The sequence below is a fragment of the Tripterygium wilfordii genome, chromosome 5 (assembly GCF_013401445.1).
Source record: "Tripterygium wilfordii isolate XIE 37 chromosome 5, ASM1340144v1, whole genome shotgun sequence".
NCBI lineage: Eukaryota > Viridiplantae > Streptophyta > Magnoliopsida > Celastrales > Celastraceae > Tripterygium > Tripterygium wilfordii.
The window spans coordinates 2,576,526-2,602,248 of NC_052236.1; the positions used below are offsets into that span (position 1 = coordinate 2,576,526).

A 25,723-nucleotide genomic window follows, 5' to 3' on the forward strand; every position below is an offset into this window, starting at 1 on the left:
TTCATAGTTCGCAAACTAGTGCAGGACAACAACTCAAGATTTCTCATTAACATAATACTATTACATGACATGATCACAACATAAATGGTAAAATAACTTGAATAAAATAACACTCAATTAACCACCATACTCTAAAATTAGTGCAACTAAGACAAATAAAATTGTAACCCCCATCCATTGGTAGAATTGGAGAGACTACACTATGTTGTAGCCAAATGTAGATTTTTTTAAAAAAAATGTCGTTTTTTCAGTGATTTTTCATCCCGATTTTTGTTGTATTAGAACTAGATCTACTCATACTTACCACGAGACTTGTAAATCTTGTTGTTTTCCTTCAATTTGTCATCACATCATTATTTTTGGTAATGTCTGTGATGATTTTCGTGGTTTTTTGGTTCTGATTTAAGATATGCAAATTATAGGTGATAATGTGATATTGTTATCTGTTTCGAGTAATTTGATATTTTTTATAATGTTATATGTTTTGTTAAAATGTTATCTATCTTTAATAAAATGTTATCTGTTTGAAATTCCAAAAGAGAAACATATCATAACAGATATAATATCTGCAGATTTCAAATCCGATTTTAGAAGAAAAAAAGAGTTTGAAAAAGCAATAAACCCTCAAAGGTGATGCGCCTTGGTCTGTAGAGTTGATTGGGGGGTGTTGATGGTCGCTGACATTGGTCATATTGACTGGATCTAACTCTTTTTCAAACGGTGATCATGATTTCACGAAACTTTTTCAACATCTCAAGTGGTAATCAATGGTTGGTGATGACTGGGTTTTGGTCGGGCTGACCTAGAGCTTCATTTCGATAGTTTGTTCATCGAAAATGATGACCGGACGATCAACTTCCTGTGGCAGACATAAAGAAAGAAGAAGAGAGAGAAAATAAGAGGAAGAAGAGAGTAACGTGTGTTATTTTATAATACAAGGGTTTTTGTGTAAGTTTATAACATTTGTCCTTACTTCTTTTTGACTTGTCCTTATTGGAATACAATTCACACAGTTTGTCCTTATGTGTAAAAAACTCTTTTTATATTAAGCCTAAAACCCAAATTTCACATTTTTATATTAGGCTTAATTAGTGAATTTGACTATTATGCTAAATCTCGCTATTTTTGTTAAATCTGAAGTTGTGCATCATATCATCACACTAGATTGCTAGAGTTCATTCGCATATCCAAAATGATATATGTTCATAATTTTCTCATCCATAAACTTACATAATCTAGGTGACAAGTCAGATAGACATGCAACATAGATTAAAAAAAACAAACAAACTTCATTAAAGAAGCCACATGTTTATGTAAGTTTATGGATGTTTATTTTATGGATGTGTAGTGCTTCCGTTTGCATATACTACATTGTTTGAAATTGAAGTGCATTTACAAACCAAGCTTGTTTGTGTTGTGTTAATTGGGTCACACTTGTGTCATAGTGACTAGGAAATTTTTATTTGGAATTTGAGAACGTAATTCATCCCTCTTGTGTATGCGTAGGTTCCTGAGAATTCTCATTTCTCTTGCTTTAAGGGCTTCGAGAGTTGATATACCATGAACTAAGAAGCACGAACACTTCCCAAATGAAATCGTCCTGAATTTGGACACATGTCGGACACTGACACGGCCCAGACACGTGTCCAGGCCACGTCTTGCTTTTTCTAAAGAATAAAAAATAAAAGGAATGATATGCCTTAGTGTGTCATAAAAAATAAACCAAGTAATTCCAAATAAAATACCAAATGAAAAAAATTTCGTTTATTTTTAATTTCTTTACTATTTTATAATTTGAAAAACAAACAAAACTAGAAATTATATAGTCAAATTAGATTCAAAGTATATTTATTAAAATCAAACATTGCCCTATGCAAAAAGCTTTGTTTATGTTAAGTTTTCATATATGACTTAAATATATTTTACATATATTTATGTATAAGTGTTTTTGTTTTGCCAGTGTCCCGCAAAATTTGAAATTCTTGTGTTGGAGTGTCCGTGTCGTATCGTGTCCATGTCAGTGCATCCCATGGTTTTGAAAACCGATCCAACCGGTGACCGGGCATTTGTCCGGTCCGATTGATGTGTCAAAATTGACATTTTTCAACCACTTCAATTTAGTTGTTTAGATTAAGAAAATATTTTTAAATTTTGTTATTAGGTTTTGAAAATTGAACCGGTCCAACCGGTGATCGGGTACTTGCCCGGTCTGATTAATGTGTCACAATTGAGATTTTTCAACTGGTTCGATTCAGTTATTTACATTAAGAAAATATTGTTGTTTATATTAAGAAAGTATTTTTAAATTTTGTTGTTAGGTTTTGAAAACCGGACCGATCCAATCGGTGATAGAATTGAGATTTTTCAAATGATTTGCTTGAGTTGTTTATATTAAGAAAATATTTTTAAATTTTGTTTTTAGTAGAGTTTGAACTCAAAACCTCTTATTCATCAAGCAATACCTGAACCACTAGCCTATAGGACTTTCTTTATTGAAAGTAACACTTTATTTGGATATATGGTATTTTATAAAAGTTTCCTTATACATTATATGCACATAAAATAAAGGTTATGTTTTAATGGTGTAGATGAATGAGATGACAAATGGGGTCCATTATTATTATTATGCTAACTACGTTATGAGTACACATGTCTCTCCAAAATGATTTAAAGTTTTAAGGTTTAGTGTTCAAGTCCAATTACGGTTTTAGGATTTCAAATTTAAACCCATTTATAGTTTTTAACATTTAGAATTTAGAATCTAACATATGATTTAGCAAATACATATGTATAGATAACTTTTTCAGTTTTTTGGAGGGTATCATTTCCGTACAAGGTAGTTAAATATGTAGTTGCCTCTTCGTCACTCTTAACTATCACTCGACATAACCAAAACATGTTCCAACTGTGGACTATCCTGAATTCTCCATCATGGATTATGCTATCATATGTTTATTGGCTTAAAAGTTTTAAGAAACCATAATGGGTGTTCACGGTCGGTTTCAGTCGGTTTTTTAATGTTTTTTTGACATGAAAATAACCGATTAAACAGTCGATTTTGATCGGTTTTGTCCGTTTTTTGTCGGTTCGGTTTGATTTTTAATAGAGAAATGTGCAACTTTATATTATAAAAAACAGACCAATCATTTCGGTTTCAATCGGTTTTGATTTTGGTTTTGACGGTTTTTTTTAAACAGCCCTAATAACGCAACTCCAGAGGCTCTAAAAATAGGTCTGCTTTCTTTAGCCATGTCGAATTACCAGGCTCTAAAAATTTTCCAAATGCAACTCCAGAGGCTCCCTGGAGCTAAAATATTAGACTCAAAATCAAGTGACAACACCAGGATATGCTAACAGTAGCTATAAATCATGGACCAAACTCTTCTGTATAATAATTATAATTTATACACAAGAAGCTTTAACTCAAAAAATTCATCTAAAACACACTAGTGAATAGTGATCTGGTTAGAGATTCTCTCCTCAGGGCCCAGCAGATTTTTGTTTTATTTAAGGGTGGTGGAGCTGGTTCTGACATCTTGTGAGCTAGTTTCAGTTCAGGTACCAAAAATGGGATCTCTACATCTTCTCCATCGTCGGATCCAACAAGTGTGGCTGAGTATGTGTCTACACAAGAGGAAGACTTGCCTCTCCCTATTAGCTTCTTAGCATTTACAGCAGAAAAATTTTGTACTTACAAGAATCATTGATACGCCTCAACAATATGCTCCATCTCTTGGTTCCTGCTTCAGTTGGATGCCGCTCGGAGAACCAAACATCATTGACTGGCGATGCATGAGAAAGAAAAACAGTCCAGGTGAAGGAAGCAATTTAAAATTCACCACTTCAAAATGCTCAATCACCAAGGAAAAGAGCAATCATCACGTTTTCACATGTGTGATATCAAGCACATAACTGCACCTAACTGCTGTGTCTATCACAAATGTAAAAACTATTTAATTGAACGAATGTCAACAAAATGAAATATAAATGCTCAACATTGTTATCCAACTAGGGATGGCAACGGGTCGGATACCCTTCCAATTAGTGAATACCAAAACCGTTTCCATTTAAGGTACCTAATACCAAAACCTTTCCAAAACCGTTTAAAAAACCATTTAAATTTCCAAAACCGAAACCATTCCATAACCGTTTACCATCGGGTACCCGTTTACCATTTAACTTTTTATTTTTTTTGAATTTTCTATAAATGTATAATTCAATTTCTTAAAAAATAATATGACTTATCATGTTATTATAGTTTGAATGTATAATATATAATTCTATTATTTTATTTTATTTAATATACTTGATCATGTTAAAATTTAGCATCCTAATAATATACTTTTATAAAGATGATTTATAATGTTATTACTATAATTTACTTTTTTAATTAAACGGTTCGGGTACCCTAAATCCAGTATCAAAAACCAAACCCGACCCTAAATCATAACGGGTTTGAAAATCAAAACCAAAACCATTTCCAAACCCTATAGGATCGGTTTTCGGGTTTTAAATGGATCGGTTATCCTATGGATAGTGTTCGGATCGGTTTTTTTTGCCATCCCTATATCCAACCCAAAGAATACCAGAGCATATTTTGAGGAATTTAAAATACCTAGGATTGTTTTGGCATTGCCAAATCACTCCTTTTTTTGAACAAGAGAGTAAAAAAAAACGAAAAAAAAGGACAAAGATACGTATTAATAGGGCACCAAGCAGATGCACTTAAATACAACATTGCCAAAACAACCCTTGGTATCACCAATGGAGGCAGGACAATTTATGGAGTCTCCAGATAGCCCGCAATGGAGGTGGGATAGGGAAAGGGCAAGCTGTATGCAGCCTTACATCCCTGCATAGCGGGAGGGTGTTTCCACTAATTGTACCCACAACCTCTAGGTTTTGATGAAGCAACCTTACTACTAGGTCAAGGGCTTACCCTTGTAAAAAAATCATCATGAAAAAACTTCATATTCTGGAACCATATGAACTAGTTGAAATTTTTTTAAAAAAAGTAAGACTAATAGGTGAAAATATCTGGATGGGCAGCTGTGCCACTATAATAATCTGCAACCGTCAAATACAACCATAAAGCAAAACACCTAAGTTGAAGCTGTCATCAAGAGGTGAAATTTGAGGCAGCCAACTGACCAACAAAAAGAATAAATCTAAGTGCACGTGTAGATCCTTTCAAAGTGCATACGAGCTTACCCGCGACTGCGATGTATTAAGCAATAAACTATTTGCAAGATCCTCATTGATTGACACAGGCAATGGTGGCATATGGCTCATTATGCCAGGCATTTCTCTCATGCTGCAAATTAAAAAAAAAAAATGTAGTATTCTCAAAACGCAAACACCTAGCAAGAGAAAAATAAAGTAAAACCTAGGACACATTCAACATATTTAATAGAACAAACATACTCATTCAAAATGGCCGTGATGTTGTTCCTTGCATGACGAAAGAGTTCAATATTTTCCTGTAACTGCTCAGAAAGAAAGAAGTAATAAATAAACCTCAAGTGAACATGCACAGATCTTAAAGTAACAATTCTGTGAAGAAAATCAATGGTGACTTCACGAACATATACATTGAGACTTTGCACCATTCATGCCTGAATATGATGTGATAAGAAAGAACAACAATCATGTGTAAGACTTCCCCACAAAACCTCTGAAGGTTACACATAAAAGTAGTAGAGTTTTATTATAGACTAAAGTGTCATTCAATGGTAAGAAGTAAAAGTACGTAGGAGAATGAAGAATGCTAGAATTTTTTTGCCACCATCTCAAGATAAAAAGAGAACATGTATGCTCTGGTATTTGTGTTTTTCACTTTTTTGAGAAGTTAAGAAAGTGAGTGACATTGAAAGGCGCCAAGTGGGTGCAGCCAAAGTGCAAAGGACTAAATAACAAAGCTCTACCACATAGAATAGGTTAAAATGTTCGGAGAAGCTTTATTATGCCTTGTTCTTTGATATTTACACCTTGTGCTTTGATATTTACACAAACCTAAAGGAAAATTTGTTTCTGAGATAAAATTGTGCCACTGCAAATAAAAAATTCCTCCATCAGTATAGAAAACATAACAAGATGTTGTTCCTTAGGAACCCACACTAATACAATGCCACTGTCCACCATAACCCTTAACACAAGTTCTAATACAGTATCAATACTATATCTTGCTTATAAACTAAAGAAAGAAAAAACAAAAAGGCCAGGAGGGGGGAGCTGAACACAATGGTAAAGACTGCCTTGTTTTCCTACTTAACATTTTCTTCTCTTTACACTGGCATTTGATCTTCTATTTTAGGAACACGTTAAACCATAGGCCAACATAAAATTTCTGCATTTTCTAGATAGATTCAGGTTCTTCATTCATTTCTAAAACAGTATCACCAATGAAATAGTCAGTCTTTCGTAGACCAAATTAAGGTTCACGCTATTACATAGTTATCTTGATAATCTTTACAACCATTGTCAAGTCAACTAAATATCAGAGTACTTGCATAACCTAGGCTCAATGAAAGTGGTTTGCATCTGGTTTGGAACACAGAGCACAGCACCCCACTGAAGATTAAAGCAGATACTTTTTCAGGAAACATCAAATTTTGGTTTCAAATAGTCACAGAATTTACTGCACTAGAATCTAAAAAAGTATTAATCTCAAATCTTGACTTTGGATTAAAAGTTCTGAGTTGTTAAAGAATACAGAGTTTGGCAAACAATATTTTACCATAACCAGCAGTCCTTTCAATAGAACTGAACTGACCTGCCTAGAGAGAGAGAAAGAGAGAGCCTATGACTCATATTGCAGTATGATTTATGGATAACAATACCTATCAATAATTGTCCTCGGAAATTTCAAATTTGGCACAACGTTTGAGCAATATATCAAAAAACACATTTTAATTGTTTGCTGGCCATGCATCCATTGACATTGATTATAAGATCTTTAAAAATGCGAATAAATTAAAAGCAAAGATGGCGGGGGTTGAGAACGAACAATCAACGAATAGGTTCAGCATTGCTAAGAGACAACTGGTAGGTGCGTCAAATGATAGAAATAGTGATTTCTATATCTATATGATTGCAGACATGTAGTGAAAGGATTTGGAACTGAAATAGGTAGACAGGGCAGACGTGCCATCTTTCTTCACATTGACCATGCTACATCCATTTTGCCAAGCCCATTGCTTGTTTGAATGAACAAAGACAAAACCGAAATGATTTAATATAATTTTTGAAACTGAAAATGACAAAGTCTTTTCAACAATTGGTAGAGTAGATAAAATTCTCACAGAACACTACTGCATGCCACAAGCACACAATAGTTAGTAAGAATGCAACTACACGGACTTCCCTCAGCAAAACTCACTTAAAACAATGCAAAAGAACTAAGGAAGGGAGTATTCACCTTGAATGTGGAAAGGTTGGCTATAATTTGGCTTAAAGCTTGAGCATTCTTTTCCAAAAGATGCCTGGCTGTGCCACTTACTCCTGCAACTACCCAGCAAGATAAGTTAATAAAAATCATGAACTTCCGATACTATAGCACCTAGCAATACAAAGAAACATCCATAAGAGCAGTCAATAAACTATCCATTGCTTGCAAGCAAGCAAATTACTGCCAATAAATCTCCAACCCAATTTGAATAGAAAGGAAAGGCTAGCTACAAAAACATAAGGAAAATGTAATTAATTACTACTGGGCCAACTCATTTTTTTTACGAATAAGAACCCATCCAAGATCCAGCCAGGTAAAAAGTAAGGAATGGACTAGAATCTGATGAGGCCATCCATTTTCTAGTATAGATTTCAGAGATTGTACATGCAAGATATTGTTAACAGAGAACAGGTGAAGAAGCAAACATGTAGGCGTCAAGTGTTGCTTACAGCCTTACACCAAGACTTCATTGTCCTAAAATCATGTACACACCACTATTTCAGCAGATTACAATGTTAAATTCAATCCAAAAAACTTATGAATGGAGAAACTTCAAAGGAGATGCAAAAATGCAGGAAGATGAAGTTACTTAATCTAAGGGTTAATAACAACCGGGCAATAAAAAAAAATTTCGCATGAAAGAAATATGAAACGCTAACCTTCAAAAAGCATATGGTCACTCTGGCCAACATGGTGCATCATGGTAGAATATGCAGCCACATTCTGTGGAAAAGCTGAAGGAATATTCATCTTGGAGGATGACTCTGCTAGCTTATCCTGAAGAAGCATGATCTTTAGAATACTGGTTCTTCAATCAACATTACATCCTAAAGAGATTAATTGATTCAATAAATTAAAACAGGAATCTGACTTATTGTGTTAAATGTAAAGCATAAGGAGTAAAATGATATTTCCTAGAAGGAAGTATTTGATTCAAAATTTTGAAAAATAATCAACCAGGACCATAACTCCTAGGATAAAACAATGTACAACAGATGTAATACCAGTGATTGATTTGACAGGAGACACTTGCTAATAATAAGGATAAGGAGGGGAAGAAAGAGAAACTTGCTGCAAGTTTCACTGGATAAAACTACGAACAAGTTGACACCATCAAGAAATTTCCTGCTTTCCTGAGGGAAGGAATTTGTTTATTGCTCCAGTGAGAGATTTCTCTTTGAGCAGGAGGCAAGTGAATTATTTTGGTGGATAAGAAACAAAAGAGGAACCCGAATAGTAACTCATGTCATTATTCACTCTTTGCTCTAGCCATCAGGAAACTAAGCAAGAGGCGAGAGAGATGCAGTCTCAAGACATCATTGGGTGGCATGCATCAGGAGAATGAAGACACTAATCATTCTTAGATTTATCCTTGAGTGATATAGAGCAGCATGGATAAGGAGAGAAACAAGTACAATTGTTAGCCACAAATTTGGAGGGGGAAAAATTCAGATACCTTTCTATTGTTCACCTTCTTCACTGAATTATGATCTTCCGTTTTCCTTTGCTTTCTCTGCAAACACCTCTTGTCAGTTCTTTTAACCCAATCAAATAGACTTAAGGTAAACTTGTCAGCACAAATTGCCAGAAACAGTGGATGAGGCATATAAGTATTCTACAGTACCAACATATAATATTTCTTTTAGTGAATGATTATAATTAATTAATCACCTGCTCATACCATTGGTTTATTGAACTTCAAGGATATAGTTTTATATTATTAAGAATATTTTACAAGGTTGTGCATTCGTGGGTTCTATCATGTGAGTTTCCTTTCCATTTTTGTTTGTTAAGGCTTATTTTATGAGTTATGACTTCTTTGTGAGGGGAGATTCCGAGGGAAGCAAGGGAAATGGAAGTAGGGAATGCCTTTTCCAATTGTAATTTGTAGAGGAATTTATTTAATTAGGAGGGGAAGGGCGTTCGTAGGTATTTGATCCCTAGTCTCACAATTCTTTAGGGATGGGATCCAAGTACCTATAAATTAAATTGAATTCACAATTTTATCCACTAAAATAGAAGCTGTAAGAATTGTAACAGAATTATTTTTCATAACATCCAAATTGCGTGCCTTTCCCGTAATCAAATTCCCAGAGAAAGAGAACAAGGAGAGGTTAGCCATCTCGCTGTACCTATCCCTTACCGTCTCCTTCCCCTCCAAACTTCCAAACAAACCCATGATCTTATCAGTGGTATGTAGAAGGCCCGAGTTATTTTGGTTTTCTACCTTAGACAAAGGCTGTTGCAGTGAATTGGACAGCTGTTTTACAAAATGGAATTCCTAATTTGCAGATGTAAAGTTTCTACTTCAGAGGTCAAATAATATGAATTCTAGTAAAAGATACCAAATTCACAACAATCAATAAGCCAATTAGTTAAACGAGGCGAGATATTGTGTGGAAAGTCAATAGATCTTGATGAAATGACATAGAGTGCTTTGACTCCACAGGGCGCAAATGGATACTCTCAGTATGTAGATGTGAAAAAAAAAAAAAAAAAAAAAAAAACCAAAGTAACTCCAGTAAGGATGAGAAATGAAAATGGACCTAAGATCAGCAAAGGACATCAACCAGCACAAAAAAAGAAACACCAATGTACAGGCAGACAATATGCAGTTTCACCACTTGGGTTTGCTCCCTTGCTACTCAGTTGTCCATAAGATTCAGAAACTGAAATAATTGGCTGTTCAATGGTAAAAGAGAAAATCGACATGACTATTGATGAACAAAAAAAATCCATGATTATAATTTCCTATACCTATGCATAAAGACGGACAGGAGAGGACCGAGAGGAACTAAAAAACCTCATAGCATCCATCAGACATATTTCAAACAATACGAATAAACCCAAAAGACAACATAAAAGGAAAGTGAGAGCCTACCTTCAACCACCTACACCTCAATGCGACATCCCTAACAGTTTTATCCGGCAAGGTGGCCGCAATCTTTATGTACTTCAAGATACTTGGTTCATCTGCATATCTATAAAATCACAAAGATAATAGGATAGTTGAATAAGAACCTCCCAGACATGAAAGCGACAAAATTAAGCACCACGAAAAAAACAAAATTAGCACATGAATTATAAAGCAAACAACGTCAGATGTTCCCAAAGTGACAAGGGATTACCAAACAAGCATCTAGCTAACTAAAAAATCAATGTTCGTATAAAACCACATAATACCCCCACGCCAACAGAAGTTAATAGATGCTTGAGCCAAGCAAGACCCTTCCCCACCCATAGATGCATTTGCAGGCAATCAAAAACTCAGTAAAATTGGAAATCTCTTGTAGAGAAAAAATAAACTATGAAGAACAAACTACTTACTTGACAAGGCCTTCATCCAATTTGTACTGTTCCTGTACAGACCACTCAACGGCCAAGCCTGGCCCTGGCACCGAATCAGAAAAAATAGAAGAAGAACCAGAAGAGTTTCCAGCTTGAACAATCCCATGACTGTTATTGATTATGCTCGAATTCCCAGGCAACATCATGCCCGTCGTTGTCCCAAAGTAACCACCCATCGGTATCATTTCTGACGAGCTGTTTATAGCCCCGGATTGGAATGATATTGCGTGACGATTCAACGCTGAACCTAGCGCTTCGTCGCGGTGAAAACCGGTATTCGACTCCGCCGCCATTTTCACAATCTTTTCTTATCTACCAAACCTCCTATCTGACCACTAAAGCAATCCAATAATTACTCTGAAACCCTCAAAGCCGCCGCAATTAACATCGCGTAAAATCACCGCCCAACATATCTTCGACCCAAAGTGTCAAAATTCCTGAACACGCAAACGACGACCGTTTAAAAAATACCAAAAGCACAGCTCCCGCAAACCCTAAAACGCATGCCTGAAACACGAATCAGAGCTCAGAATCAAAGAAATGCCGAAATCCACCAAACTGAACCCTAGATTCTCCCAATGAAACCGAACAATCCAACCTTAAAACTCAAAAATCAGAGCCCTGATACGAGATTTAACTGGTTTAGCCTTGGCTCATGCTGCACAAGTGAGAATCAGAACAGAAAGCAGCTTCAAATGGCAGATAATGGATGGTATTAACTCCACAAAACCGGACGTGTGGCAGTGCTTGAAAGAGAGAGAGCAAGAGAAAAGCTTGAGAGAGAACTTTCCGACGCAACCCTGATTGGCCAATTGTCACTGCCTTTGTTCTCCTTTTGCTCCTCTCACCCTCACCACAACTGCCACTACTGCCCCTTTTACAACTTCAATACTAGTACCAAGCACTCACCAGTCACACTCACAGCACTTCACTGTCTTTTTTTAATTTTCCTTTTTATGTGCGTATGCAATAAATAAATGAGGTTTTCTTTCTCTCTGTTTCTCTCTGGCCAAACAAGAGAGGGCTTTGAGGAGCACCAATGAGGAAGCAGAGAGGTTGTGACAAAGGTTTTCAAAACCGGACTGAACAACAAAATGAAAAAAAATTTCGGTTCACAATTTAATTGTTCAATCAGTATTCAAATCGGGTTTGAAATCGGTTCAATGTAATCATTTATTATTATTACATATATACATTATATGTATATAATATATAAGGTAACTTTTATAAAATACCATATATTCAATAAAGTATTATTTTAAATAAAGAAAATTTCATAACGTAGTGATTAAAGTTTTTTTTTAATGAATAAGATCTCATAGGTTCAAAACAAATTTAAAAATATTTTCTTAATTTAAACAAATGAATCAAACCATCAACCGAGTCGGACAATCACACGTTGGACCGGTTGTACCAGCCAGTCCAATCCAATTCTTACAACTTTGATTGTGACTTGTGAATTGTATATTAAATGAAAATAATAATAATAATTGCCAGATCTTAGAATTCAGCAACAGTGCAAATCCCCATGAGAGCATTTGATGCCAATTATTGTGGACTCTCCACCTTTCCTTTTTGTTCCTCACTTTTCCTTCATTTTCTCTCTTGGATTTTTCCTCTTTATGTATAAGTAAAATCTACCACTTGCAAGTTGCAACCAGAATTTTCTTGGAATCCAATCAGCTCAATTTACCCAAAAAACAAAGATTTACTAAAAGGATCTTACTGTAGCAGCTTTTACTTTATTTACTTCTTCTTTTTTTCCTCTCTTTTGTTGTTTATAGAAACATCATGCCAAACTTAGAAGAATATTATCTAGTCAACAGATTTGTATGGCTTAGTAGTGGTTAATATTTAAATGTAGCAGAGATTATTTCTTATTCCATTAGTGATGAGGATTCAGAATATCACACATTCATCAATCAACGAGAGATTCAATTAAATAAAAAAAAAAGATCATTTATGATGATACAACTATAATAAAGATGGATGGTGTTAAAAATAAGAATGACCTAAGTGGCAAATCAATTGCTCAGACTAGCTTCAGTAAAAACCGTAAGCTATGGTGGCCCTGAGGGTGTACTCGGGGAACCTCTCTGTAGAGAAGTGTTTGGTACTCGAAGCTATCAATCTTAGAACAAGCAATTTAAAAGTGCGGAGTTGAGAATTAGTTTATTTGAGCTTCCTTTTTATATCAGTTGAAGAGTTCTACTTCAAATCTCTAGCAGAATTGTTCGGATGGTAAATCTCATCTAGATTAATTTCCTAATGAGAGTCAAGTTCCTTAAGAACTTGTATCCCTTTGATAATTAGATACTTGGATTTATCGAGATGTACCCTAAGCTAAATACTAAGGTGTCTCTTCTGGACGACACCAAGGTGACTCTTCGAGTGTCTTGTCGACACCTTGGTTTGGGTTTGCCTTTGTTAGCACCTCAGTAAGAGCGACGCCGTCTTCAATACTACTTCTTCTTAGACATCTTACGTGCCACGTGTCAGCATTTTATTAGAAGGGTTGCTTTGGTATTATAAAAGATTTTTATATTTCCTACTTACACGAGAGCCCATATCGTTACTTTTTCTATCAGTCTCTAACTGGTTTCTTGGTATAGCCCGAGATTTCATTATTGGTCCGAAACATATTGTAAACTGAATTGCATAGTCATTTTTTGGCATGTTCCTCACTAGGTGGTCTAGTGCTAAGAGGACATCTTGCTTTACCCCAAACATGAGAAATAAACATTTGTAAAGCTAAATAGCTTTGTGGTTCCTATGCGCCATATTATATTGTAGAGTATGCTTTCGTAATAAAGCTAAAGAAGGATAATATTTATAAACAGTGCTGAGTAAAGCATGGAGAGGTCAATTTTTGTTACCTAATTTGTGGATAAACTCTCCATCTCATCTTCATCTACATCACTTTAAGGTATTCTTATGAAGGAACTTTCTTGATGAACCAAAAAATAAGGTAATAATATCTAAGTCGTCCTTCATATATTCAATATATATGGGCTAGGCTGCTAATTGGGCTTTATCATATAAGGCTCTTATGAAGGCAGTTTCTCGGCAAATTGAGCTTTAATGCTTTATCACATGCTTATGTGACAGGATATTTAGACTTTTAATTTCTTCTTTTCTCAAAAAACTCAAACAAATCTTCTCAAAAAAAATCTCAAACAAATGAACTATGAAAAATATGCATAGCTGAACTGGACGATCATCCGGCCCTAACTTGAATTAAAAATCTTGTCCGATTTACTTGTCTCGATCTTAATTTGAATTAGGTTATTATCCGATTTATTTGTATGAATTTAAACCAATCCGAGTTTGATCAATTATGTACGTCCGAAATTCAATCCATATTAGAGTTCGAACATGTAAATATTTCATAAATACATATTATTGTCCAACTCAAAACCGACCTGAAATTGACTTTTTTGTCCCCCATACTTCCAACTGTTTATAACAAGTCTGATATATGTACAAGTGATTTCCCAAAAACTTTAAATAAGCAGAAAATGTTGAAAAGTCGCCTATTAAAAGGCTTGGAATGGGAGCCACAGGAAAAACTACAATTGCTAAAATACTCTACAATGATAAAATCCCGAAAATACCTAATTCTTCAAAATCCTTCAACTATTTTGTTATATAGTTTAAGCACTAAAAGTGTTGGACATTAATAGTTTAGGGATAATATCGTTCACTTTTGTCAAAGTTTGCCAACTAGGATTACTTTGATATGTCAAATAGATGTCAAGTTGGATTTTTCCGCCTACTCTCTTACTTGAATGACGAAATAAATATTTTTCAATAGTTGAATGATGAAATTAAGAGCAAAAAAAGTTTAAAGACGAAAGTGAAACTAGAGATATAGTTGAGGGACTAAATGTTATATTTTGTTGAAATTCTATACATGCAACTCAGCTACTGGTATCCTTATCATAATTGTTTGTCATCAAGCAACTTTGATTTCCTTCATGACAAGTAGGTATAAGTTTTCTTCAAGAGTGTAAAAGTTTAGGGGCATAACCTTCAAGTTTTGTGAACATTGACATACATACACTTGCACTCCCAAAAAGCTACTTGATATAACAAATTAAACTAACCAACCAAGAACTGGTAGAGAGGGACATTTGAACATATATCAGATTAAACCCACCACCAAGTGTTCGGTAGAGAGAGGACATTTTAGCTGCAAAAAATAAAATAAAAACACAAGCTGGAAAGGGAATGATGGCATGATTTTGATGGAAATCAAAGAGGATATGAATATTGTCCCCTTCTATTGATTGCCAAGGTGCAGTATATGAGTATCAGTGTGCCCATACTGGACCTGCAACCACCAAAATCAACATAATTAATTATTATTTTCTATTGAAACCGCAAAAACTAGCTATTTTCTGTATTAAGTAGGGGTATCCATGGTCGATTTTTTGACATAAATTTAATCGACTATTTGATCGGCTATTGACGGTTTAATCAATTTTTTCGATTGGTTCTCACTAACATATATTTGACAATAACCGATCAAATGATCGGTTTGACGATCAATTCAATTTGGCACGATTTTTTTTTGTACAACCACAATATTAAGTGAGTATATAATGTTGTGGGGAGCTTACGCAGTTGCAAAGATGAAGAGGATCTTTCGTGGATTGATGGTCATTAAGCGGCTAAACCTCTTGTTCCGACTGTCGATGGAGTCTGTCGGATTAACAGGGACGCAAGTTGTGGGTGGAGCAACAGCTTTGTTCAGCTGCTTCAATGCCTCCAACTGAGAATTCACTAATTCAAACAAAAAAAAAAGAAAAATATATATATTTTTAGTATTAATTCTGCCTAATTATTGGGAGGTAGTTGAGTTTAGGATAATGAATTTAATATACCTTTTGTTAGAGATCTCTTTCCTGGTTCTTCCACGTCTTCTTCCTCTGCATCTGTACTCCATTTCTCTGCCCGATACGACCATTTTCGAGACAATGCCCTCTATAATAATAATAATAATAAATAATTTGTAAATTTCGAAATTTGGCCTAGAGTATATTTTGTTAGTGTTATAAATACCCAATTCAACTGGTTATACCGCATATCAGTCCGATCCATATGATTCCAATATCAATATTTAAAACTATGTATTGTGAAACTTACGTTCATTTTAGGGCTCCCTGAACATCTTTCCAAGGCTGCTTGTACTAGTAAACTCTCTATATCCAACACAACAGTAGCACCATTTTTCTCTGAAGTTGCAAGATCAGCCTGTAATTAAGGATTTAATTACCACGGTTGATTAATTAAAATGAAATAAAATAATTGAAACAAACCTTAATCTAAAATTGTAAATTACACGGAAAAAAATAAATAATCCCAAAATTCTTTTTGTGTAAGCATTTACGTAGAGTACTTAGCTGGCACATTGAGAACAAAAAAACATAAATATAAAAGCGCAAGTTGCACCTAAACACCAGGCCTCGTGCTTGAGGAAAAAGACAAACAAACCCATTACAAGAAAGAAAGGCCCCGACTGACTCTGACACCCCCAGCATTTCTGATTACTGATTGCTAATTACAAACCCTTCGGATCAGGATCTCACACATACATATACATATGTACATATAGTAGTGGTCTCACTTGTCATTATATATATATATATTTTTAATACAAGTACAAATACAATATACGACACACCACCAGATCAAGCCTATGAAAGTACAGGTGTCAACAGGTCCCACACAGGTGCAGACTATCAATCCCACACAGGGGCAGACTAAGCCCACACACCTCTTTATAAATATTCAGAGGAGGTGAGACTAGAACCCATGACCTCAGTCAGGGACATTCAAAGTCATTGTCACTCAACCAATGACTCATTTGACACTTGTCATTATACTTAAATCAATGATGAAAAAATGGTCTTTATTTACACCCTTACCTAAGAATTTATACGTGTGCATATATATATATATATGGGTACGATTTTTTCATTCCTATATTGTTGGTTTTGAGTATCTCTATGAAATTTCCTACCCTTCCCTCACAATTTTATTCTAAGATATTATCTCGTCTCCCCACTAGAATCCATGACCACTTGAGGTTGAGAGAGTGAGTACTCAATAACCAAATATATATATATATATATATGTTTCTTTGATTAAAAAGGAGACAAAATATCGCAACGTGCTATAAAATAACAAGGATTAAACACAATATTAGCTATGGAAAGTGTGGACCACTTTTCACGTGATATGAGAAACCCGAGGCAACCAAAGAAAATTAATTTGTAATGTATTTATATATCCTACACTACAATTAATCTCCTACTGCACACACAGTGGCAATAATTGTCTCTATTTTTTTGTTTTGTATTATTGATTCATGTGAAATATAAAATAATAGAGATTTGTGAAGCACAAAGCAGAGAGAGATGTCCAAAATTCCTCCATCTTGTGCAGAGATCTCAAAACAAACACAGTGTAGAATGGATTGTGGATGGATCAATCAAGGGCCCCATTTTCATTTTGGTAATATGTTCATGCCCTTGTTTGTACCGTTGATTGGATTTTAGTGTGATGGCCCCCACCTTAAGATTCTGGTGATTGAACCAGATGATCTTTCTTTCTTTTTTTTGCCTGGGTTGGTTGGTGCTGCTGGTTTCTTCTTCATTTCTCTTCCTATTCTTGTTCTTCTTTTTCCTTTTTTCAGTTCACTCTTCACAACCCAGTACTACTTATATATATATATATATATATATATATATATATATACGTATATATCCAAAACTTCTAAAACAATCTTATCTAACAATGCTTAGAAATCTAATTAAGTAGATGTGATGATTTGATGCTCAAAACAAAAAACTAGACATGTAAGTAATTAAACTGAGCAATGTTACTCACCTGGACAAGAATGCTCTCCATTGTTAAGGCCCCTCAAAGCATCCCAGTGAACAAAGTCTTATATATTCTCTCTCTCTTTGATTTCTCTGTTTCTCTTTGAAGCTTGAAGCTGGAGAGAGAAACTAGCTTCCAATCTTCTCCTTCAAAAGAATTTGTGCATATGTGTGTGAGAGAGAGAGAGACTTCTGCAGAGGAGGAGTAGGAGAAGGGGAATGGAGAGGAAGCTTCATTTTGGGTGTGATGGGTGGTGAGGGTTTTGTATTGACGTCTCTACCAAAGTATTTTAATTAATTAATTAAAAATTAGAAAATAGAAGGTTGGTAGTACGTAGTGCTTTTTTATAGGCAAAATATTTGATTATGTCCCGAACATTTTCTCCATTTTACCTTTAAATTTTAAAATTTCTTCTTTAAAATTTCTCGTTTTTATTCTATAGTTTTATTTAACTATCCATTTCTTTCCTTAGTCAAATCTTCGATGACAAAGCTACAAAAAATTTTAACGTGGCTTAGTCTCCTCTAGCGACCTGTACACGTGGCTGATTACGTCGTAATTTAATTAAAAATTAATTTATTAAATTACTGGATTCTTACACCTCTAAAATGAAGAACAAAAAATAGTAATGTTGATAGTACACTGTAAGGACATAATCAAATATTTTACCCTGTTATATCTATTTGATCCGTGAGTCCGTCACATTATTTTACTGTTCACCCGTGGATGTTTTAGATGTATATTAATGGTTTTTTTCAGGATTGCTTTTGAGTTTTGACTGTCTATTTTATTTTAAGGAAATTTCCGAAGTCACGTGATGACTTACGGGAAGCGGGCCGCATAACGGACCCACTTCGCCAAACAGGGTGATAAGAGCATCCACAATGGTGCTACTTGTGCACACACTCCAAATTTCACTAAATTATATTCTCTCTCTTCTCATTTCTCTTAGGTGTCACAATTTAATTGGGTGATTGGGTCCCACAATCTATACTATTCATCAACACTCCATACATTCCAACACTCTATATTCATTTTCTTTATTTTCTCTCTCTTCTTTTTCATCATCTCTCTCTTATTTTTCATCACATCTCTCTTCCTTTTTATCTTCTCTCTCTCTTTCCATCATCTCTCTCTTACTTTTCATCACATCTCTCTTCCTTTTTCATCACCTCTCTCTTCACTATTCATCCATTATCATACACTTCAAAGATCAAGTATGAACTAATTTTTCAAGTGTCATTTTTTATCACAAGTGTGCATGTAGTGCTTAACTTATCAAGAAAGTATCATCTCAAGTACCCATTGTGAACATCTAACGCTTAATTTATCAAGAAAGTATCATCTCAAGCACTTCAAAATCATCACATTGTGGATGCTTTAAGCTGAGCTATACCTTTCAGCAAAAACTTTGGGCGGGCAGCTTTTGAGCATGGGTCTCATGCCCAAAAGCTATAATTTACTATTTTTAACGTTTTTGGGTGTGGGTCTCACATATTTAAACAATTAAAAATATTATTGAGTTTAAATTAAAGTTTTTTATACATATGTTATTTTATATTTATATATAAATATTACAACACATATTATTTTATTCTTTTTTTAGAAGATTATTTTATTAATATTCTAGATATTGTATACAAAAATTATAAATATTGTTCTCAAACTTAATTAATTCAAAAAATAAAATTATAATTTGCTTATTTGTAACGTTTAGTCAATTAAATTTGTCTAAAAATATTTTAAAATACAAACAAAATATATTTGATACAACTTAATCGTTAACAACAGTTAACAGCTTTACTAAACACCTCACAGTTTATTTCAGAGTTTTAAGCTCAATTTTTTTTTCATAACTTAACAGCTAGCGTTGAAAATCAATACAATCGCTCTCCAAACACACACGTCATAAGGGGGTGAAAAGGTTGAAGGGGATTTAAGGGTAACACCCTTGAAAAAAAATTTTAGAGTCATTTACAAGTATCCAACAAAAAAATTGTCAAAATTATCCATATATTAATACGATGACGAAATTTTACCATTTAATTTTGAGATAAATATCACACAGGCCCTCTAAGTTACGAAAAATGGTCAACTCAACCTTTTATCTTTTTTTCGTGTTAAACGAGCCCCTCAACATCAATTGATTGTTCAATCAAGCCCTTGAGTCACTATTTCATAAAAACGTTGTTGATGACGTGGCTATTAAGTGCTGAGGTGTAATCTTTTTATTTTTAAATCAATTTCCACATGTAAAAAGTCCAATAAAAAGATCCCAAGTGTGTTTTTGACTGCCTCTTATGAAAAAAATTCCAAAAATCTTTTTAACATAATTAAAAAAATAAAAATCAAGAACCTCCCTTTTGTTCATCACCGCCACAATTTCACCGACAACCAAGAACCTTCTCCTGCACAATTTCGCCGTCAAGGCGGAGCTCTCTTAGACTATTAAGAACGAAATCTTCAGATCAACACAGGTACACGATTGGATAGTTTCATCAATGAGCCTAATTCTTGGCGATAAACTTACAGGAACATCTTCTTCTAATAAAGCAACAATAATCTCTGGAAGAGGTACATGTGTTGCCTGATAAACCATTCCCAGAAGACCAATCAGCAACATAACCGTTCTTTTTGAAACCATTCCTAAAGGAATAGAAGGTAGATCTATCCCAGATTTCAACAAAAAAAATAGTTTGAAAATTGAATTAGCTAAACCTTTACCTGAACTGGACCCAATTGATCCTTTTTCATAAGTTGAAGGGTTTGTCTGATACTTATCCCTTTAATTTTTAACTCCAAAGCACAAGTCTCTAAGACTCCAACAATGCATACAAAAAAAACTATTAAATAAAGTCTTTACAATTGACTCCGTCAAGTTTTCATCTTCTGAAAATATTCCATGATTGTTTCAATATCAATTTCATCAAAAATTCCTCTCTCAATAAAGATAACCAAGCTTTACAAACCCTAGTAAGACTCGTATGAGGTTTAGGGGAAAGAAATTGACTTATTAGAATTTGTGGAGAGTTAAGCTTATTAGGGTTTGTGGAGAGTTGGGGTTACTAGGGCTTAGTTTGCATTAGAAAAATGGGCTTATATGTTGATTTGGGCATGTAGTAAAAAAATTTCAAAAATTGAGGGTAGGCTTGAGCCCATCCTGAGCATGTACTAAATCCGCCCCTGCCTCCTTTAATGAGGATTGCGCATCTAAAAAAAATGTTTAAGATTCTTATTGTAGACCATAATCTTACTTCAGTTAATATGAAGTATTGAATGTTAAGTGTGTTTATAATCAATGATTATTTTGCATCCCACATAAATTTGGATATATATATATATATATATATTATATTTCAATAAGACAGATTCTTTGTAAATTTTTTTCCCATAAACCTAATGTTATGATATCAACAAACAATTGAAATTGTTTTCTCTCGCCCAAACACCAACAAATGGTGATTGAAAGAAAAAAGTAATAAAAAAAGGAATAACAGGGATATTTATTATTTCAGCTAATGCCTGCTAAAGAGTTCAATTTTTTTTTACTAGTTAATTGCATATTTTTTTTCTTCGCATAGATTTTTAAATGTTCAAATTAAATTATATTTCTTCTTAGAATATTTACTTTTTTTCATTCACTTCTCTCTGCTGCACACTTACGATACACAAACACGATCATTCACAGGCTGCCAAATCTTAGCTCTGCCCTAATCCGGCAATGAAAAATAATAAATAAATATCATAGTTCTCGAACGAGCAATCGAAAAGATTCTGGAGCATCCTCGGGTTTAGGTATTGTTCCTCCAACGATCGTAGTACCAAGTACTTCTTGACGAGCTTTAATATGATCAGATTTATAAGTAAGCATCTCTTGTAGAATATGAGAAACACCAAATCCCTCTAGAGCCCAAACCTCCATTTCTCCTATACGTTGTCCTCCTTGCTTGGCCCTTCCTCTAATACCCATATCTTTCGATGTGGTATATTAACACTCCCCGTACTTGTGGACCTTCATTTCTCCAGTATGTTGTCCTACTTGTTTGGCCCTTCCTCTCATACCCATGTCTTTCAATGAGGTATATTAACACTCCCTGTATTTGTGGGCTGAGTTATGTCAAAACCCAACAATTGCCCTTCATCTAATACCCATATCTTTCGATGTGGTATATTAACACTCCCCGTACTTGTGGGCTGAGTTATGCCAAAACCCATCAATTGGAGTAGAGGTAATGTCCAACTGGGCCGATATCATGTTGTAAATCTCAACTCACTCATCCTAACAATATTGTCCGCTTTAGCTTGTTTAGTTCCTACGGATATATCGAGCCAACAGGGTTTTGTTTTTCCTTAAACTCAATAAATGGGCTAAGTTCAACTCACTTAAACCTAGGAAAAGACCGTATCGGTAGAGTGAGGGTTTGCCCTTATAAAAGGGTATCATATACCCACATCTTTCGATGTGGTATGTTAACGATATGTAAAATAAAGAATTCATTAAGAAATACGAATACAAACACTCAAAATCACTAGACAAGTGTAGAATGTCCACATTTTGAGTCAAAATTGGGGTTTTCAATTGAAAATAAAACTCATTTTGAGTGTGTGAGTCGATTTAAATATCAATAAATAAAGCGCATATGAAAAGTTGGTGACAGCCCTTTTAACGAATTTGGGTAACACAGACACGTGAAGCTATTCAGTATGTCATGCCTGTCCTTTTTTATCTTTTTTACGTGGGTTTAATGCATATAGATCATTGAAAGATACCTCTATTTGTAATTAAGTCACGTAAAGATAAAAATTCAATTTGGAGTGCTTCTAATTTTAAACAATTAGGTCACTCTGGTATTTTGGTGACGAAAAATATAATTAACTCATTTCTTATCGGAATTCGTTTACATGTCACAAATTTTTCAAAATTTTAAAAAAATAAAAATGACATGTGGCATATTCTGTAAAAAATAAAAATTTGAAAAAGGGCAAAAAAAAAAAAAAAGGAAGAAAAGAAAGTAGGATCTTCCACGCAACATCGCAACCTTCTTCCATAGGCAGATGCGGAGCCACCGTCTCTTCCTCCTCCACCATCTTCCTCCGGAGAGCTTCATTGGTACGCTTTCGATCGTTGAACAATCCGGTTATTTATTTAAACAAACCGTTTAGGTCTTTGATTCTCATAGGTTATTTTGATTGTCGATCTTGATTTTTGTTATGATTTATTTTGGTGTGGATTTTGAATAAACTATAATGCGGATTTATCATGTTGTTCTTTCATTTTTTTGTTGTTGTTTGATTTTTGAGAACGATAAGGGAAAGAATGGTATATGGAGTTTTTATTCCCTGAAATTGAGGATCAAAATTGGGAGACCATAACTGATTGTTTGAGAGAAGGATTTGCAGATCTTGATATTGTTGCTGGTGCAACCTTGGGAGATGGAGATGGTGATATGGCATTAAAAATGGCCATATAATTTTATTTTTAAAAATAAAAATGACATGGATTGGCCACATCATCGAAAATGTTTGACATGTGTCATCTAATTGACATGTAAGCAAATTTCGATAAGAAATTGGCCGGAATTAGACCGGAGTAACCTAATTGCTTAAAATTATATCATTGAGTGACCTAAATTGAAATTTTTATCTTTGCATGACCTAATTGTAAATGGGAATATCTTTCAGTGACCTATATGCACTAAACCCTTTTTTACTTCTTCTTAAAATAATAAACCCATTACAAAATAAACAAATATTATTTAAAACAATATAATTGAACAAAAAAATGAACCATTCTCTGCAATTTGGATCACACTCTCAGTTTGATGGAGTGCAAAATTACACTGGATCTCATCCGACTGTTCAGTTCTACCGATGTATCAGTTGATCAAAATGGGGGATCAAGATGTGTATTTGCACAGGAGAAAACATGAGCTTTGATGTAAAGCCCCCTACTTTTACTATCTTTGTAGGGCCAACACGTGTTGATATATATCCATTTGAGTCGGGTAGACAAGTTTAAATATTTAAACTTGGGGTTTAAGAACTAATATCGAGTGATTTGGGGTTGAGATTGTTATAAAAAATGATAATATATAGGCTATGATATTAGGGCCTAATAGATTGTATAATAAATTTAATAAACAAACTATTGTATTGTATCACATACAATAAAAACAACACAAATGAAAAGGAAATCAAACAAGAATCATATAGGAATAACACCTGTTTGAAGGAAATCAGATCAAGAACGTGTATATGATCAAGTCTAGTGTTGAACACTGATGTGCTAATTATATACATATAATTATACATCCTTTACTTGTAATCTTGTATCGTTTAGAGTCAATTTAGGACTGATATTGCCTAAGAAGTTGTTATTTGCACATTTCATATGTCGGGGCACTTATTGAAGAAAAGGAGTTGGATCGGATCGAAAAAAGGACAAATTTGAAGTCAAAACAGAATTCTGATCGATCGGACACAAATCTCGATTGATCAGACATCTTTATTGAAGCAATGGACAAGTTTTTGAAGAAATTCCAGGGAGTAAATCCGATCGATTAGAGTACATTCCTGATCGATCGGCCATGCCAAATTCGCCATTCTGAAGATTTTCAAATGCCTGAAATTACTCCAAAATCATGTGGGTCAAGTTTAAAATGACACAGACTTGTAAGAAAATGACTCAGGGGTTTTTGGGAGTATAAAAGGGTAGATTCTTAGGGTTTTTGGGATTCCACAACTTTTGGAAAAAGAAACAAGAGTTTTGGGAGTCTCTCTACAGCAGCCATTGGAGCTTGAGCAAGGGGATTCAGGGGTTTCTCTTTATTTCTTTCTTGTTCTTACATTCAATTATTGCTATTTTGGATCTTGTTTTGTATTCTTTGGTTATGAGGAACTAATCCTCTAACTAGCAGTCTTAATAGAACCCCTCTTTAAAGATTGAATGAAATTAATCTCTTGTTCTTGAATCTCTATCTATTGTTGATTTTCTATGGATGTGTTTACTGCGTTCAAATGCTTGATCACCATTTCGATGATATTATGCCTAGATTGAGAGCGGAAGGAGATACCTAGTGTTGCAAGAATCCATAGAGAACATAGGTTGCATGAACCATAGGAATATAGGTTTATGACTTGTGCAATCGTCAAATGATTTTCACCGCTCTCAACGGGTTTTTGATTTATTAATCCGATTGTTATGAATAACAGAGATTTGTATTGAAAATACTTTCGATATATCTAGGAATAGAACATTGAATATGTTGAGAAATCAATTGTCAACAATTGGATTGAGAATTAATGGATTAATGGAGTTCAAATGGATAAGAGGAGATGAAATTACGAACCCTAGTGTTTGACTCTCTTGAAAACTCACTTTCGTGTTTGTTTGCTTGGTTGTTTGATTTAATTGCCAATTTTATCATTTTGGGGTTTGATGTGCATAATCTTGATAGAAGACGTCTAAGAAGGAATAACATTTGTTCTTTTGGAATGGCAGGAGTGCTTTACTTCATTATCTAATACATAAATGTATTACTCGGAGAGATTCTAGGTTGCCACGTCAGCAAGATTGAAGCCTCACATTTAGACATTTGTATAGATGAAATTAATTTTACTTTAAAATATTTTTATATTGTGTTAATTTGGTTTGATTTTATAAATTTACCATTAAAATTTCGTTGCCTTAATAAGACTATTAAATTGTATGTTCTCGTTGGCCCAATTAAATTAATTGCTCCCATGATTGACATGCAATTTCCATTATATAAGGAATTTTAGAGGCTATCATGATCGTAACTGAAATAAATGTGATCATTGATGAAAATTTCCATTTTAGAGGAAAAAAGTATGACAAATGAATATAAACCGAATTAAATGTGTCTCTATAATTTCCTTTTTTAGAATTACACTCTATGTTGAGTACGTGGTTTTAAAATGGTTTTTTAATGCTATTATGAATTTAAATTTTTTATATTCCTTTGATTAACAATAATTTTATAACTTACACTATACAAATAAATAGCATTACTCACATAT

General features: G+C 34.2%; 2 protein-coding genes across 4 annotated transcripts; both read right to left on the bottom strand.

Annotated features, from left to right (window-relative positions):
- Nucleotides 1–3,346: 3,346 nt before the first annotated feature.
- LOC119999028 lies at nucleotides 3,347–11,858 on the bottom strand. 3 transcript variants are annotated; one of them, XM_038846519.1, is made up of 9 exons: nucleotides 11,394–11,858; nucleotides 10,775–11,302; nucleotides 10,329–10,428; nucleotides 8,904–8,960; nucleotides 8,107–8,224; nucleotides 7,418–7,506; nucleotides 5,425–5,486; nucleotides 5,212–5,314; nucleotides 3,347–3,782 (listed from the first exon to the last, which is right to left on the bottom strand). In XM_038846519.1, the coding sequence occupies exons 2-9, from the start codon at nucleotides 11,086–11,088 to the stop codon at nucleotides 3,714–3,716; spliced, it is 912 nt and encodes a 303-aa protein (XP_038702447.1). In that variant the 5' UTR covers nucleotides 11,089–11,302; nucleotides 11,394–11,858; the 3' UTR covers nucleotides 3,347–3,713. The 3 variants fall into 3 exon arrangements, with proteins under 3 accessions (XP_038702447.1, XP_038702446.1, XP_038702448.1); XM_038846518.1 differs by having other exon boundaries at nucleotides 10,775–11,858; XM_038846520.1 differs by having other exon boundaries at nucleotides 7,418–7,500; nucleotides 10,775–11,856.
- A 2,932-nt stretch (nucleotides 11,859–14,790) lies between these two features.
- Nucleotides 14,791–17,926, bottom strand: LOC119998918. The gene is made up of 5 exons (XM_038846391.1): nucleotides 17,690–17,926; nucleotides 15,944–16,051; nucleotides 15,682–15,781; nucleotides 15,418–15,580; nucleotides 14,791–15,128 (listed from the first exon to the last, which is right to left on the bottom strand). The coding sequence occupies exons 1-5, from the start codon at nucleotides 17,708–17,710 to the stop codon at nucleotides 15,050–15,052; spliced, it is 471 nt and encodes a 156-aa protein (XP_038702319.1). The 5' UTR covers nucleotides 17,711–17,926; the 3' UTR covers nucleotides 14,791–15,049.
- Between the last annotated feature and the right edge of the window lie 7,797 nt (nucleotides 17,927–25,723).